This window comes from Nesoenas mayeri (genome assembly GCF_963082525.1).
Source record: "Nesoenas mayeri genome assembly, chromosome: 1".
Lineage (NCBI taxonomy): Eukaryota > Metazoa > Chordata > Aves > Columbiformes > Columbidae > Nesoenas > Nesoenas mayeri.
Genome location: NC_137541.1, coordinates 137,957,136 through 137,973,174, shown reverse-complemented (window position 1 = coordinate 137,973,174; position 16,039 = coordinate 137,957,136). Strand labels below are relative to the sequence as shown.

Sequence of the window (16,039 nt, the reverse complement as noted above, 5' to 3'; positions counted from 1 at the left end):
GATCACAAAGCAAACTTCACTGGAAATGGGACTGGGCTCCCAGCATGGAAAATAGTTATTCAAAAGAACTCTTTTTGGAGATTTATGAGCCTATGAAAAGAGGGAGTTACAATGAGTTGTGTAGCTGCGTGGAAACTGTAATTACAGTGATCTCTGCAGTACTCAGGGATAGCTATATTTCTCCACTGTCATTCAGGATGCAGCCATCTCTACTGCCAGAATAGAGTCCCAAAATTTCCTTTGGAGTATCCTTAGCGTTGTTTCCCATCTAGTACGTGCTTGTTGATGACAGAAGGATGCTATGGGAAAGGCACAGTGAGAGTGCTGGCCCTGCTGGGAGCGAAGTGCTGGGTGTGCAGTGACACAGTGCCCTGGTTGGAGCGGAGGAGACATCCCCGTCTTCCCTCCAGCCCTTCACTTGCACTGCTGTTGGTTTTGCTGTTTGGGGCTGCGCTGTGAACTAGGTCGCGGAAAGGATCCAAGACAAAAGCGTGGCGAGGGGGAGAAAAGGGATTTTTTGTTTTGTTTTGTTTTTCAGCGGTGCTGTTTGCTTGCCTGAGAATTGTGTTGACACAACCGAGAGTGGTGAACCGTGGTGTGGAGGTGGAAGCTACTTAAACCAGCTTTCTTGTCAGTGCTGAAATACAACTGTACCCTCAGGCCAGAGGAGCTTTCTTTCAGACAGGGCCAGCAGCTCTGCAAACAGAGCATGCCTTCAGTGGCATCCTGCAAGATGTAATGATCTTTTGTGAAGCCGTTTCAATTGGCTAAATTGGGCCCTCCATTCACACTTGTTTGTGGAGGGATGAGGCCCCAAATGATGGGGCTGCTTCTTCAGGCAGCAGTTGTCCTTGCCCAGAGGGGTATGATAAGAATCATCAATAGTGGTTTAGTAGTGGAGGTGTGTAAGTACTGTGCTTAGCTTGGATATGGTTGTGCTACATAGGACACACATACAGCTTGTCTTCAATACCTTTACTTAGGCTCTAGTGGTGTGCACTATTGAGGTGGTGGCTAATCCAGGGCTGACGTCTGTCTATGCCATTGAAAGATCTCCAACCTGGAAATGTAGTTTAGCGTGTTATTTTTTTTGGTCCTCTCTCTGACTCTTCCCTGGTAGTTCCCAAAGCTTTTCTGGGGTGAGGCTGATCCCCTTTCTGCTGTAAAACAGACCAGGAGGTAGGTAACCTGCTTGGCTTGGCTATGAGGAGCGTGTGTTTGGATGGTGCTCCTCCCTCCTTGGTTTCTTCATCTCATCCTGCTCAGACTGGGAGTGGTGTCTGGCTAGCAGCCCAGGCTGTCCTTTGTTGACCAAATCTAGGAAACCTTGCTGAAGATCTGCCTCCGTTGAGCACCAAAGCTTCTGCTTTTTCCAGCTGAAGTTGGGAAGAAGTATTTTATTCCCAGCAGCCACCTTGGCAGGAAGATCTGTTTAGCCACCAGTGTATCTTGCAGCTGGGGTCACGAGGTGGTGCAGAGTCCCCGACCTCATCTTATTGCTTTTGACAACAATCCAAGAGGTTTAACGTTTTTTGAGGCCCTTCTTGTTGACTTTTCACAGGGCTGCGTCAAAACCGTTGCTCTTGTTTACACAGAAAACGAAAGTTGGCATGACCCAGCCTGCCCTGATGTTCCTGCATTGATCCTCCCACAAGTCTGCTCTCTGTGCCTGATGCCCAGCGCTGCCACATTCTCCCACCATCAGATGGACACTGCTTGCTCACAGTTCCTGTCTAGGCAGCCCGTGCGTTTCCACAGCAGCCTCTGTCTACCTGCTGAAACGTTCTCTGACGTTTCCAGGGAAGTGTGACCCTGTGCTGCTGGGAATGGGAGGGCTCTGCTCCCTGTCCCTGTCTCAGCTCTGCTTCTTCTATCTAGGAGTTGGGTTGGGGGTTGCGAATCTTGTTCGTGGTTCAAGGAGAAGGCTAGGAGTTGATACTTTCTAGAAGCTTAAGAAAAATGTGTAGCTCTTACTGATGTATGCCAACAGCTCTCCTTGCTTTCCCTGTTCTGTAACACGTGGTGGTATGTGTTTGTGAAGACAGTGGTTGTTCTCAAAGAGACTCTAGTAGTGTCACAAACAGTCAGTGATTCAAGCCTTGTTATCACCTTTCCTACAACTGAGGGTGTTTCTGTTTTGTAATGCCTAGTTTTAGTAAGGTCCTGTGTAGTCATCTCTATTGGTATCATAGTGCTTTTTGAAGACAAGGCAGTGGTGGCCTCACCGCCATTTATTGGTAAAGGACAGACACAGAGGAAGGATTTTTTCCAAGGTTGCCTAGCAGGGCAGGGGTAAAAACCAGGTTTAATGAGTCCCAGCCTATTGCTGGAGCCATAAGTTGCAGGCTCTGTGCAAGTCAAAGAAGCTGATGAGTGTTAACATCATGTGTTTTAGGCTGGGGGATTTTTATTCCTGCTACAGTAATGGTGCAGTTTCCAAACTGTGCCGTGCCTTGGCTTTATGCTTTGATATGCTTAAATACTTCCTATTTCCTCCCCTCCCAAAACCAGGCCTTTCTTTCCCATCCTTACTTGTCCTTCCCAGATTCTCTGCTGCCTTTAAGGAGCTTTCTCAAGGCACGATATGGCCTTAAAGCCAGGGGATACATGTACACTAAAGGTCTCCCCCTGCCTTCTCCCTTCCAAGAGCCCCGGCTAGCCCAAGTGTTGTGCAAATACCTACAGCTCCCCGTGCAGCGGGAACACTGCTTCACGTCGTCGCAGATTGCACCGCCAGCCAAGGAACCCTGTGGGGAAGAGGCTCTGTTCTTTGGCATGGCTTGCATGTGGTAGAGCTCTCTGCTTGCTTACAGGCTTTTCTGGAGGTGTTAACGGAGGAATCTTACAGTTGGAAAGAATAGTTGGACTAGTACAAAGCATGACTTCTGTTGTTGTCCCTCTGTGTTTGGGGAGGGAGAAGGCGGAAAGCAGTGGTTTATTGCTAACAGCTTTGAAAACCGCTGTGAGCAGAAAATAACGGAGGGATCTAATTTAATTTTAAAGTGATCTTTTGCCTGCTCTGAAAGTATGGCATGGCTGTGGCCCTCCATTCCACCAGCATTGGCAGGAGGCATGTGAGGCTGCTCCTTTGTGCCAAGCTCTGGGCTGTGCCAAGGTACCTTAGCTGCAACCCTCCATCTGCACGTCTTCACCAGCTGCATGTGTTTTCCCAAATGGGTAACAAACTCCCATTGTTTCCATTTTTCTTCCCACCTAACGCAGGATGTGGGTATGGATAAGGGGGTTGACATCCACCCTTCTTCCCCTCAGGGTTCAGGGGTTTTGACATGTCACTCTTAGGAATTGTTCTGATGTTGCCCTGCTGTTGTTCCAGAAAACTGACCCTCTTCTGCTCTTTACTGATGAGACATAAGCTTCTGTTCCAAATGGAACTACGTTGTAAGAAGTGTTGGCCCATATAAGCTAGGTATGATCTCTAATCAGCTCTCCTCAGTGTTATTAGCATGTGTATATATAGTTATAATTTTTAACAAAATTCAGTTCTTCAAGGCCCAAATTAGCTTCTGGAGGCAAAGGTTATAAAGAAAGGGAGGTGCTCGTAGTGCCATTGATTGTATAGTAACTAATGCTTGTGAAATGGGCACACCTTGCAGTTGTGAAAACAAAGCAGGTTCAGACATGGTGGTCTGATCCTCTCCTGCATTTTCTCTTATGAAAGGCACCCTTGCCCCCCCACCCCTTGCCCCTGTTTATAGGCTACAATGCTGCTGTTCTGAATCTGGGGGTATTTGGGCTCTGTGCTACACAGGTGAAGAGATGTGGGTATGGAAGTTGAGCCTGGTACTTCTTCTGGGGGTGAGTTTCTGTATCTAAGCTGCTGAGCCTTCTCCAAGTCACTGTCTCTTCCAGGTGATGACTTACACAGTCTTCTGGATTTTTAGATGAAAGGGCTAGTCTTGGCAAAACAGAGATATGTTATCAGCTTATTTAAAGCTCTACAAATGCGTATATTTCTCTGAACTGGAGAGATATTGGCCAGGATGGGCTTGCGGATTGGGCACAGTACATGAGTTGTGACATGTAGCTGGGATGAGGGAATTGCCGCAGTAGGAATGCTGTTTTGCTTTGCTTAGAGTGCACTTCCATGCCCATTTTTCTTTCCTTAGGTCGATCGTGAGGAGCCAAGCACCCTCCCTTCCCTCCCCTGTGGTCGGATGCCTTGTAAATGAAGCTCACTCGCTCCCTGAGGACCAGGCCTCACTGATGACGGGGAAGCAAAGAGTACCCAGGAAAGCACTTTTACCACAGACTCCACCTCGGGAGCACCAGGAACTCATCTGCTAAGGAACATCTGTGCCTCTTCCGTGCAGATGTCTGCTGCAATGGATACAGAATCAACATATTCGGGATACTCCCACTACTCAGGTCACTCCAAAAAAGCCCACAGACAAGGGTAAGGAAATGCTTATTTTTAACTATTTGCTGTTCTAAGTTAAGACATGCCTAGTGGAAAATAACTGTAAACCGGGACGGAAGCGGCGGGGCCACAGCTCTGGAGATGATACGTGCATAGAGTCCTCATGAGGAACCCAGTGAGGAGACTGGAAGCAATAATGCTGCTAATTTAATGATGTTCAACCTGTTGGATGCACTCTGGGGTCATGTATGGCCAGAAAGATTGAGAAAGTGCCAGCATAAGCAAATAATGAGTAGGGTCTCTGGGGAGAAGATGTGTCAGACTTTCTAAACTGATAATTGCCAGTTGCTTTCTCTTCTGCTGATGCCATTTCTTTATTGTGTAACAATGATGTTTCCTATCTCTCCCCACTGCCCTCCTGGCTACTCTGTTGCTGGTGTGTTGGGATTTTTTTTAATAGAATTTTAGTGGTACTGAAGTCCACAAGAAGTCTTTTATCAGCATTGATTGGATTAGAAGTCAGGCTCTTCTGAACTTGAATAGCAAGTTCTCTCTGTTGTGGTAGTTCAGCATCCTCAAAAATGATCTTGCTCTAAAACTTCCAATTACTTGGAAATGTTATCCTTTTTTTTTCCCGCATCATCATTAGTTTTACATGCAGAATGTGTGCTAATTAAAGTCTTCACAGCTTAGAACTGAGCTGGTTCAAAATAACTGCATTTCAGAAGCAGTTATCCTATGTGGCTGGAAAAAGAATTCTTCTAGGAAATGAAGTCTCTTTGCTTGCAGTCCAGTTGTTGAGTAAACCATCTCTTGCTTGCCTTTTCTCCCTTCTTTAACACCCCTAGCCTCCAACATGGGTTGCCCCTTGAAACTTAAAATACAGTGTGGAAAAAAGCCTTCAAAGTTCTCAAAACAACATTAAAAAGTTCTAGAGCCTCTTCCTGTGAACAGGAAAAAGTCTCATTCAATGAGACCTTTGGGCTTTGGTAATTCCAAGAGAGGTGCACTGGAGAGAGCAGAGCTGGGACACTGGATGCTCCTGAGCTTTAGGCTGGTCCACGAGCACAGTGAGTGTCTCTGGTGCAAAGGCTGCTTTTCTGTGCAGGCAGGAAGAGTGAGGAAAATATTGGTGCGCAGATTGGGTGGGGCTTTGCTCATCTTGAGATGTTCTCAGGTGAGAAGCCATGAGGTCTAACAACAGTACTCTGGAAGGCAGCGCTACCCTGGTACCCTTGATGTTCCTGCTCTCTTTGTAAAAGGTTGACTGGGGATTATTAACCAGTGGAAATAGGCTTCACCAGTTGTACTGCAATGTTAAAGTCCTAGTTGACAAGACTCCATGTTGCAGGACCTAAAGCTGTGTTGATTAATTCCCTGTGTCCCTGTGAGACATTTGTTGCAGGTGGGGAGCTGTGTAGATGAGTTTATATCAAATGGAGTTACCAGTTTGGAGAATGCGAGCTTCCCTTTCACGTGCAGGACTGGCAGAAGCTGTTTTGAGAGAAGCTGAGGTGGCAGAGATGTACCCCTGTCCCCTTTGCTCTATGATTACTGAGGAGGTAGACTGTGCCAGCCACCAGGTTGTAGGCTGCTCTGGGCAAGGTCCCTTTCTACCAGTTCCAAAGCTTTTTTGTCACCAGTTGACAAATACTGATCAAGACATGGGCAAGCACGACTGCAGCCTAATGCTCAGGGCACCTGCTGCAGGCAGAGGTGTAGCAGGTTCCAGGCCTTGCTCCAGAAACTGTCCGGTAACATTGTTCTCTTGCTCTGTTTGGAAAAGGAGTCGGGACAGGCACAAATCACCGCGAAGCAAAGATGGCAGTCGGTCTGAGAAGTCCGTCACTATCCAGACACCTCCTGCAGAGCCGCTGCTTGGGAATGACGCCTCTCGGGCAGAGGAGGGCCAGGTAAGGAGGGAATGAATGGAAATGTGGAGTGTGGTTTCTGGAATAGAGCATATGACTTACCTACATGTCAGTAGGAGAAAAAATGTTGCTCATGTGCTGTTAGTAAAGAATCGTAGCTGTCCTTTATTCGTGCATAAAGCCAAGGTCTCAATCAGTTTTGTCTTTTTCCGAGAGCATTATTTTTGACAGCACCAGTGCTGATGTGACTACTCCTGAGGCACTAATTTGCCTTTGTCTCCAGAGTGTCATCTGCCAAGCTCTATAGAAACATCTTGTTTCCATCATCTCACTGTGCGTTTTTTCAGGTCAGCCCTTTCACCTGTATGTGCACTTTAGTTTTTAAGCAGGACTTGCTCTGGGTAATCATGTAAAACACATTAGGACCAGTATCCCAGTAGGAAAGGGAGGCAAGAAATGTAAAATTAATGTTAAATAGCTTGGAAGGAGGGTGAACTTGGTGAAAGCTGGTATATTAACACTGGGCTAAATAAAGAATGAAATAACGCTGACTTTAGATTGCACCTAGGATGGATCCAGTACTCTCTCTGCTTTGGCAGTTGATGTGAAGGTGCATATTCATTTTCAAAGGATGGATGTTGTTGCAAGACATAGAGTGCAGGATGTTTCAGTGCCTCCTGGGCTGGATTTAGACTTAACCATATATAATTGCACAGTTTTTTGCTTGTGCCACTTAAAGTGGGAAGACGTGTTATAAGGGGTAGGCTGGGACTAGGGTTGCCTGTTGTCTTCTGGGCTGTAGTCTTAAGCTGCTATGGTGTTTCTGTCCCTTCTCTCTTCTGCACAGTTTCTCAGTCCATCAAATGGAGGAAACTATGCAGAGCTGTTTTGTGCATAAACATAAAATAGTTGAAATGGTTAGGTTGCTTTACTGGAGACACTAGCAAAGAGGGAAATGTGATAGGATTATGCTGCCTTTCAGGACATACTACAATGCAGATATCTCTTCTGAGGCCTCTGTTTTGGTGAGAAGTGACTCAAAAAAAACCTCGTATTAATTCCTTATGCTGACTGTGGCTGGTCTGTCTCAAAACCCTACTGCTCTAGGCATGGGCGGTATTCATGTCTTGGAGTACATTAGAAGTTGAATCCCTGGAGTTGTTCAAAGTAGTCGTGCTGTCCCTGTCTATTCCTTTCCCAAAGATTCTTGGAGACTCTTTCCTCTAATTCTGTTAAGGAAGCGAGTAAAGGTCTAAAACTATGTCTGTTTCTTAAGAACAAAATGCTTTGATCAGCATGTGTGGCTGCAGGAGTCCTTAGGAAGGTGTAAATCCTATTAGTGACACAGGCTGCAGGAACATACACTCGGGAGGGCAGGAGGAAGAGCAAAACGTGCGCTTCTGAATGAGCGTCGCAGCGACAAAGGTGTCAGGTGCCAAGCAACACAGCACACGCTGTGCTGCTCCTTGGTGTGTATTTGTGGGAAGCAGCGGGAGCCTTCATGTGTATGAGTCACTGCACCAGCAGCTGTGAGTCAAATCCATACATGTCAGTGTAACTCTTTGGCCATGCCAGCACTGGGAAGGATCAGTTGGAGGCATCGTGGGATGGGAGAACTAGCTTGCAGAAGTCCTCTGGTATAAACTAAGGAAGAGATGAGACTTTCAGAAAAATGTAACGTAATCTGAAGCTTGACTATATGGCTGTCACAGAGGGACCTCAAAGTCAGTTTTAGGGGACAAAACAAGTTCCAAAACAGACTTCATTCTGGCTGGAAAAGTACAGCTAAGGAACCGACCAGAACAGGGTTTATACAATTAGTTATCCCTCTGATAACATAAGATAAAGGTTCAGATATCAGTTGAGGAGATTATTGACGTGCAGCAAACGAGAATAATGAGGATCCACTATGTGCATGCACGCACTCACAAGAAACAAAGCCAGAGCCCTCTGCCCCAGATACTGCACTCACCTGATTCGGCAAGGACTACACTTGCCTGGTCGGCAAGGACTACAGTAGATTATCACTCACCCAAACGAGGTGGTGAGGCACTCCCTGTCTCAGAAAGTTTCCTTAGATGGTGTTCCTGCCTAAGGGGAGGACTCCGGCACAGACCCGAAGATCACACAGAGGGAATCTTTGGCGGGAACCCAGTTTTGTAGTCTGATCAGATCTGGCTGTGGGCATTCCAGAAGCTCCTCCTCTGCTAAAGACCCTGGCTAACCGACTCAGGGTCCCACAAAAGAGCCATTAACTGCCCCATTGAAGGAGAGGGGGATGTACAACTGCCACAGCAGTTCTCAGAGGGGGAAAGAGTGCAACTGCCACAGTGACAAGTGTGTTTCAGGTAAGCTTCTTTGTGGCTGGGTAGCTTCTGACAATGTTCTGACTGTACCAGAGCTACTTGGTAGTCCAGGATCCTCTAAATTTAAAGCCCCATACCTGAAAATATCCACTTTGACCACCAGTGATTTGTTGGTTTAACTAAACTTCTATTAGAATGTGTCAACTATTGAGGGCAGTGCTACTGTAAAGGAGGACAAAAGAAAACAAAGTGGAGGAACTTGCTGGAAGTGCGGTTACTTCTGCGACAGATGGAAAAAATGCGTGAACATGTTGTTGATTGTGTAACAATAACTGGCTTGAAACACTGCAATGAAAGCTTCCCTTCCAGGTGCTTCTATGGTGTACTTGCACTGTGGAATTTGTGGGCTAGAAGGGTGCTAGTCCTTGCCCTGCACATGGGAACTGTTGATTACTGCAGTTTCCAACAGTTATGTGATATTACTCATTAAGTGTGCTGGAAGAGGAACCTCTGGGGTACAGCGAGTGGCATAGCAAGTTGAGCTACCTGCTCTACAGTTACAGGCTTTTAATACCTAATGTTTATAATCACTGGTTTGGACAAGTTGCTGTTGTCTCCAAACCTTTATTAATTTTCATGGTTGATTATTCAATGTATTGAAGATTGCTATATATATTTTTTCTGGAACTTAAGTCTACTGTAGCAGTCTTTTTCCAGGAAAGAAAAATAGAAGACCTGGAAGGAATAACCTAATTGTTTAAATATTATTTTTATTTCTTCTTCCCTCAGGATGACAACTGGGGTGAGACCACAACAGCAATCACAGGCACCTCTGAACACAGTATTTCCCAGGAGGACATTGCCCGTATCAGTAAGGATCTGGAGGACAGCGTTGGGTTGGACTGCAAACGTTACCTGGGCTTAACCGTGGCAGCTGTTCTCGGACTCCTTGTCTTCCTTACCCCCATCGCCTTCATTCTGTTACCCCAGATCCTGTGGCGGGATGATCTGGAGCCATGTGGTACTGTCTGTGAGGGACTGTTCATCTCTGTGGCGTTTAAACTCCTCATTCTTCTGATTGGGACCTGGGCTTTGTTCTTCCGCCAGCCTAAGGCAGATTTACCAAGGGTGTTTGTGTTTCGGGCCCTTCTGTTGGTCCTCATATTCCTGTTTGTGTTTTCCTACTGGCTCTTTTACGGCGTTCGCATCTTGGACTCGAAGGACACCAACTACCAAGGAATAGTGCAGTACGCGGTGTCTCTGGTGGATGCTCTGCTCTTCATTCACTACCTGGCCATCGTGCTTCTGGAGCTGCGGCAGCTGCAGCCCATGTTCACTGTCAAAGTAGTTCGGTCAACCGACGGGGAGTCACGATACTACAGCTTGGGGCACTTAAGGTAGGTATGAGCCCTTTGAAGTCCAGTGGTGCAGATAAACGTGACAATGCTCTGAGGTGAAGCATCAAGTGCTTTTGTAAATGTGATGTCACTGGTCGCTGAATCCTCCCGCAAGGGAGACTTAGAGTCTCTCCAGAGTTACCAAACTCTTCCCTTCTGCAACTGTGGGAGGGGTTGTCCCTGCTTCGGAAGGGTCCTGTGCCTTTCTGTAAATGAAAAGAGCTTATGGCGCAACTTGAAGCTGGTCATTGGTCTAAGTCTGGTCCTTAAGATCATCCTCTGGGCTTCTTGCCCATTCTTCTTGCTGGAGGAAAGGGTAGAGGCCTCCTTGTGTGGCTGGGGCTGGCTTTGTGCTCTTTGGCTGTAGGGGCCCGATGTCAATTTGAGAGCAGCTCTTCAGGCCATGCAGAGCATCGCTCCTTGGAGCCAGCTGACAGCAGGCCAGCCCACGTGGCAATGTCTGAAGGGAGAAGCGACTGGCCCGGTATGAGGAAGCGTTCAGCAACCTAATGTGCTGCTGAAAATGTCCGTGTGTCCCCATTGGCCTGCACAGCCAAGAGTCATGTGAGGAACCTCAGTGAACATGGTCGGATGGAGCACTGTTGTTTGGATCCTATGTCCAACTTTTGCGGCCAGTTGAGGTGCTTGTGCTCATGTGTTTGTGCTCTGGAGCCCGTTGCTGAGACAGGCTGGGCCTACCTTGAAGGGCTTAGCCATGTAGCTACACTGTGGGATCTGAAGGCTGCTGCCAGTGACTGAGGACTCCTCCCTTGTTTCCAGGATCAGTGGTTTTCCACAGTTTTGTGTTGCCCTGAGGGAAATAGCATTTAGTCCTGCTGAAGCAGCTGCCTTGATGCAGCCAAAACCTCCCAGCACTTCAGGCATTTAGAAGGAATATTTTTTAATTGAATGCTGGGGCACATGTAGGTGTTTGTTTGGCGGTACTTGCTATGCTGTTTCTGGTTTGTTTTTGTAGCATGTTGCTCTCTTTTTCATAGGTATGGATCAGTTTGCTGGGTCAGATGTATCTAGAAGTGTTTGAGAGTTGTGTAGTGTCTGTAGGTATGATCTATGCGTTCCTGCTTCCACCTGCCTCCTGGGGTTAATGCTTCCTTCAGCAAAGGTGCAAGAAAGGGCAGTTGTCTCAGTCTCCTTAGTTTCTGTGTCCTGTGAGGCTCTCTAGAAATCTCTTCGTTCCTGTGCTCTGTTAAGCTAGCAGCTGAGCTCTGAAGATGATTCCTCAGACTGTACATGCACTTAAACATCTGTTCCGCTTATCCTGTCCAGACCCCTATGGCATGCGTATCTATTGCAGATGGAGAGATTAATGTCTTCTGGTTCAAGTTGCTGTAGGAACAGTCTCCTGCAGTCATTAGCTTAGCAGTGGAATTGCTTTGAAGCAGATTTAGTGGGTGAAGCTCAAGTCTGGGAGTTGACTGCTGGATGTTGTTTCTGGCTTACTGGAAGAACTCAAGGCCTTTTGGGTGAAGTAGGTCTGGACTCCTATTATATTCCTTCTCTGTAAAATGTGAAAGAGAAGCCTGCTGTAATGGAAGTGTTCCCCTTGATTTAATGAAGTGCCACCTTCAGGGTTTGAAAAATGAAATAATCTCTGCTGTTTTTCTTGTGAAACATTTTTTTTAAACTTAAAACTACCTCTGTAGTACATGACAGATCCAGTGGAGCATTTAAGACTAGGGGGGTGGAGAGATGACTACCAAAGAGTTCCCCTGTGCCACAGCTTTGTGCTTTGACATTTGCCGGGGTAGTTCTCTCATAAGTGAATTCCACACAGAACACTTAGTACATGTATGTATATACCTATATACACCCAGTCTATATAGTAGGTTTGGTTTGAGAGAGTTTGCAGGTTGCTTGGTGCTAGATTGTGGGTTTGTGTTCAGAGGATTTAAGATCCTACGCCTGCAGACATCTGCCTACCTGACTTTAACCATGTAAGTAACCTTGCCATCGGAGGCAAAGAATTTGCTCGAGAATCAGTGCACATGTGTTAGAAATGGTGGTTTTTTCCAATTTTCTCTTTGCATGTAGGTTTTGAAATGACTTGAGTGATGCAAGGGCAGCGAAGAGTTGTAAAGCCTAGGATGAAATCTGAGATGTATGAAAAAGTAATAACTTCTAATTTGTTGGCAAGCTGATTGTAATTTTGTTGGGCATATTGAACCCAAACTATGCAGCATGTAGGTGTTTTAATGTCTTCTGTTACAGGAGTCCTGTCAAGGGTGCCTAATAATGGTAAACTACTGTTGCTTTATCCTTAGTTTCTCATGGATGAGTGTAATGTGTATTGACATAGTTTGGAGCCTGTGTGTCTTCCCATCTTTACTAAGGTAAAGGCAGAACTGTGTAGGTTTGAGTTGGCCAAGTGTCTCCCAACTAAGGAAGACCTCATTCTCTCTCTCTCTCTCCAAGCAACAGGGAGAGTTACTTATATCCAGATGGCAAGAGCTGCTGGTCCTGACGCAGAGTGTGGCCCCGTTGTGATAAACACTGAAAGTAGTAAATGCAGTTATCTCCTTCAGTTTCTAAAGGCTTAGGATTGTGAGATGTTTATGCAAAACGTGAGAAATTTGGGAACTTTTGTACACCTTTGCAGCATGATTTTGCAAAGTTTCCATAAAGGTCTTGATGTGCTTGTTGGTGAAGTGTCAGCCAGAGTCGCAAGGAGCTGCCTGCTGCCTCTGGTTGGCTTTCTGGCTGAGACACAGGGATGGAGTTGAAGGTATGCTGATGGGAAAATGTGGAGACATGAAAGGACAGTTTGGATTATTCAGGAAGACTGGAGAAGTCACCTTGTGGGTGTGCTGGAGAGGTGATTGTAGCTATGATGGAGTGTGCATATACTACTTTTTGCTGCCTCTGGGCTCTCTGTCACAGTGTGTGCTTGCTTCACCCCAGCACTTGTAAAGGGGGCTTAGATAGGTTGTGGGCTGCCACCTGGACGGAGGAAGCGTGTTTTAAACAGGTATAGCAATCTGCCTGCTTCCTGAAATCAAAGCCTTCCTGCCTCAGTCCAGCCTTTGGTCCTCTTCACGCTCTCAAATATCTGAAAAGTTTTGCTCCCTGGCTGTCCATGAAGTCTGTCTGTTTCAACAGACCAGTGGGCTCTGGAGAAGCTGGTGGCGAAAGGAATGTTGAGACATCTTACCTTGCTCAGTGTTATCTCTTGAAATAGATCAGGATTTTCCACAAGAAAATTGCAGATACCAATCTTTTTAATCCAAGGTGGAAGTTTTCAAATTCTAGGTCTTTTTGATGAGGCAGAGGGAGCTGCTATGTAACTATAAGGAAAATAGGCTTTGTAGGGGAGAAGAGAAGAAAACAATAGCTCAGCCACCCTTCTAGAGAACCATGTTTTTGCCAGCCAGGGTACAGACAGGATTTTCCACTCTCCCTGGCTCCAAATGCAGCAAAGAAGCTGAAAGTGCTGAGTTAGGTATTCCAGTCCACCCCTGAGGGCCCTGGGTCCAGGAGGGTAAGCATATTTGGGAGTAGTTCCCCAAATTCATATTATAATCAACCTATTAATAGGCTGTCTTGGTCCCACCCCTAGCACTTTGGCTGTAACTTTTCTTCTGGGAGCCCTGACTGCCAAAATGAGCGTTCCCTTTGGCACTGATTCAGGAGCTTGGGGGGGAGGTAAAAATTAAATTGGAGTCCCAGTGAATGTGGTGCCAAGTCTCAGCTCACTGACTGCTCTGCTGCTCCTGGTAGGAAGGGTTGCCATGTAGCGGGAATGCTTTATGGTGTTATGTAGGGGTAAATAGCAGGGAACAGAGTAGATGCAAGAAAGGTCAGGCCTAGGAAAATGTGAGAGAGATTGGGTGGGTATGCTGGTGAGACTTTTGACAGCAACAACAAAGGGGAACAAAGGTGGAGAGAACTTTTCTGTTGAAAGGCTGATAGTTTTGTGAACTGAGGCTGGGATTTGCAGCTGAGGCTTCGGTTTGTCCCTGCAGATAGGGACACTGGCATCTGTCACCCACAGTTAAGTTCCTTCTGGATGGCTCAGAAACTATGTAGGAAGGATGTTGCAGGAGAAAACCTTCCTTTTCTGTCACTAGGATGTTAAACATATTCCCTTTCTTTACAGTGAATTATCTTTCCCCACCCTAGAGCTTTGCTAGTCTAGACAGATCAAGAAAATGAATGGCTTCAAACACATGTGGTAATTAATGATCTTACACAGAGACTGAATGTTGAGCTCCCGTGTAGTCTTGGTTTTCTCACGTTAGAAGTGTCTGAGAGTGGGACTGAATGTTGAGCTCCTGTGTAGTCTTGGTTTTCTTACATTAGAAATGTCTGAGAGTGGGACTTTCTCATCCCAGCAGTAGGGATATGAGGAGCAGGGCCATGACAGTTCATTATGTGTTGGACAGTATGAAGTACTTAGAGCTTCAGTCTGCTTTTCTGCCCTTCCTGGCATGGGCTCACCTCAATGAACCAGCTGGTTGGGGAGGCCTTTGGAATCAGGATACAGCTTTTGCAGATGGCTGTGAACTGGTTAATGTTCTCTGCCCACCTAATCAAGAGAAGCCTTAGTACTCAGAAATACCAGCTCTGTGTGGACAAGATCTGTTAGAACATTACTTGTACTCATGTTACCCATCAGCATTTGGATGAAAATTTGCTGAAATGGGATTTAAAAATACAGGAAGAAAGCAGCTGCTTCCTGAAAACAGGCACCTGTCTCTGGAGAGCCCATACCTTCCCTGCAGGAGCTATCCATCTCATATTGAGAAATCTCATGGCTTCTACATGCTCACAGAACAAAGTAAATGTAGATGTGTTTCATGGAAGGGGAAAACACTTGGCCTGCCTCCCAGCTGAACTGGAGGTGCCAGAGTAGCTGTTTCTTGAGCCCTTACCTTTAATACACACCAGAGCTGAACCAGAATTGCATGGTGGATGCTGATGCTGCTTTTGACCCAGCTACTTTGGGTTGGCAGACTTGTATCTATTGATGCTATTGCTTATAAAACAGGTCTCTAGGCTATTAGTATTTACTGATCTAATCTGATGAGTGCTCTCTTGTCTGTGTCCCTTGGTGCCACTGATGCTGTGCTGCCTAGTGAGGAAGCATGTAGAGGGCTAAGGAGCAGGAATAAACTTCTTCGTACCCCAGCCTGCATTTGTAAACCTCATGCCATCTGACCTTGTGACAATGGGCTGTTGCTCAAATATGCCTCCCCCTATCAAGGGTGAAATTTCTCTAATGAAGAACACCTGGTCAACACTTGAACTGTACAGAGCTCTCTTGCCTGGAGTTGTGTCAACACTTCTCTCTAGGTTATGCTGTCCTAAAATCTGACTATCCCCCAAAAAGGCATATGAACACCTTTGTTTCTGTTTCTAGTGTGGAGAAATGTATCAGTTTAACCATGGGTTTAGGAAGCTGGATCTCTTGCCTGAGGGAAAAAGCACTGAAATCTTGCGGTTTTCTGGTGAAGGCGCTTCATAACGTGTGTCTAATTGCATTGGTCATTCCTAGTGTGACTGATCCCATACAATTGTGTGCTATTTCTGCTTCCAGTCAGGCGGTCAGAAGCGGCACTGCAGAGCAAGCACTGGTGCACACTGAGCTGGAGGCACTCAGAGCTTGTGCGCTCGCTCTTCTCTCTGCCCTGTGTGCAGTTTGCTTGGTCTGTGTTCCTGGTGAACACAGGAATTACACTGACACCCCCCCTCTTTCTCCTTGAGGTTTCTTCAACCCTCACCGTCTTCCATAGTGATAAACACTGTGATGAAAGAGATTGAGCTGATGGGTTTTTAGCTTGTTCTGTAGCAAAACATCTTATTAACTGCCCTGCTGCCTTGATTTGCAGGATCTTCCTAGATTAGCATGTTTCACAAACTAGCGACTTTGCAGAGCAGCTCTGTCGCCAGAGCCTGGATGGAGTGTGTGAAATTGGCTTAATTCCTGAATGCATTTTTTCTGCCTGAAATCTGTACAAAGCACCCTGATAAGCATTTGTGTGACTGTCCATCCCCCCCCACCCTGTCTATCACCAAACCTGATGAGCACCAGCATTAGTCTCTCCTCCCAAGAAGTTCTGGGATAGCCAG

General features: G+C 46.4%; 1 protein-coding gene across 1 annotated transcript in view; it reads left to right on the top strand.

Moving 5' to 3' along the window:
• Positions 1 to 4,331: 4,331 nt before the first annotated feature.
• Positions 4,332 to 16,039, top strand: part of VANGL1 (VANGL planar cell polarity protein 1) — a gene marked incomplete at its 5' end in the record, with an annotated part of 32,199 nt that continues 20,491 nt past the window's right edge. Inside the window, 3 exons of the mRNA XM_080362647.1 lie at positions 4,332 to 4,414; positions 6,165 to 6,291; positions 9,345 to 9,952. Of these exons, the coding sequence (XP_080218773.1) occupies positions 4,332 to 4,414; positions 6,165 to 6,291; positions 9,345 to 9,952 (818 nt within the window). The remainder of the gene's footprint in view (positions 4,415 to 6,164; positions 6,292 to 9,344; positions 9,953 to 16,039) is intronic.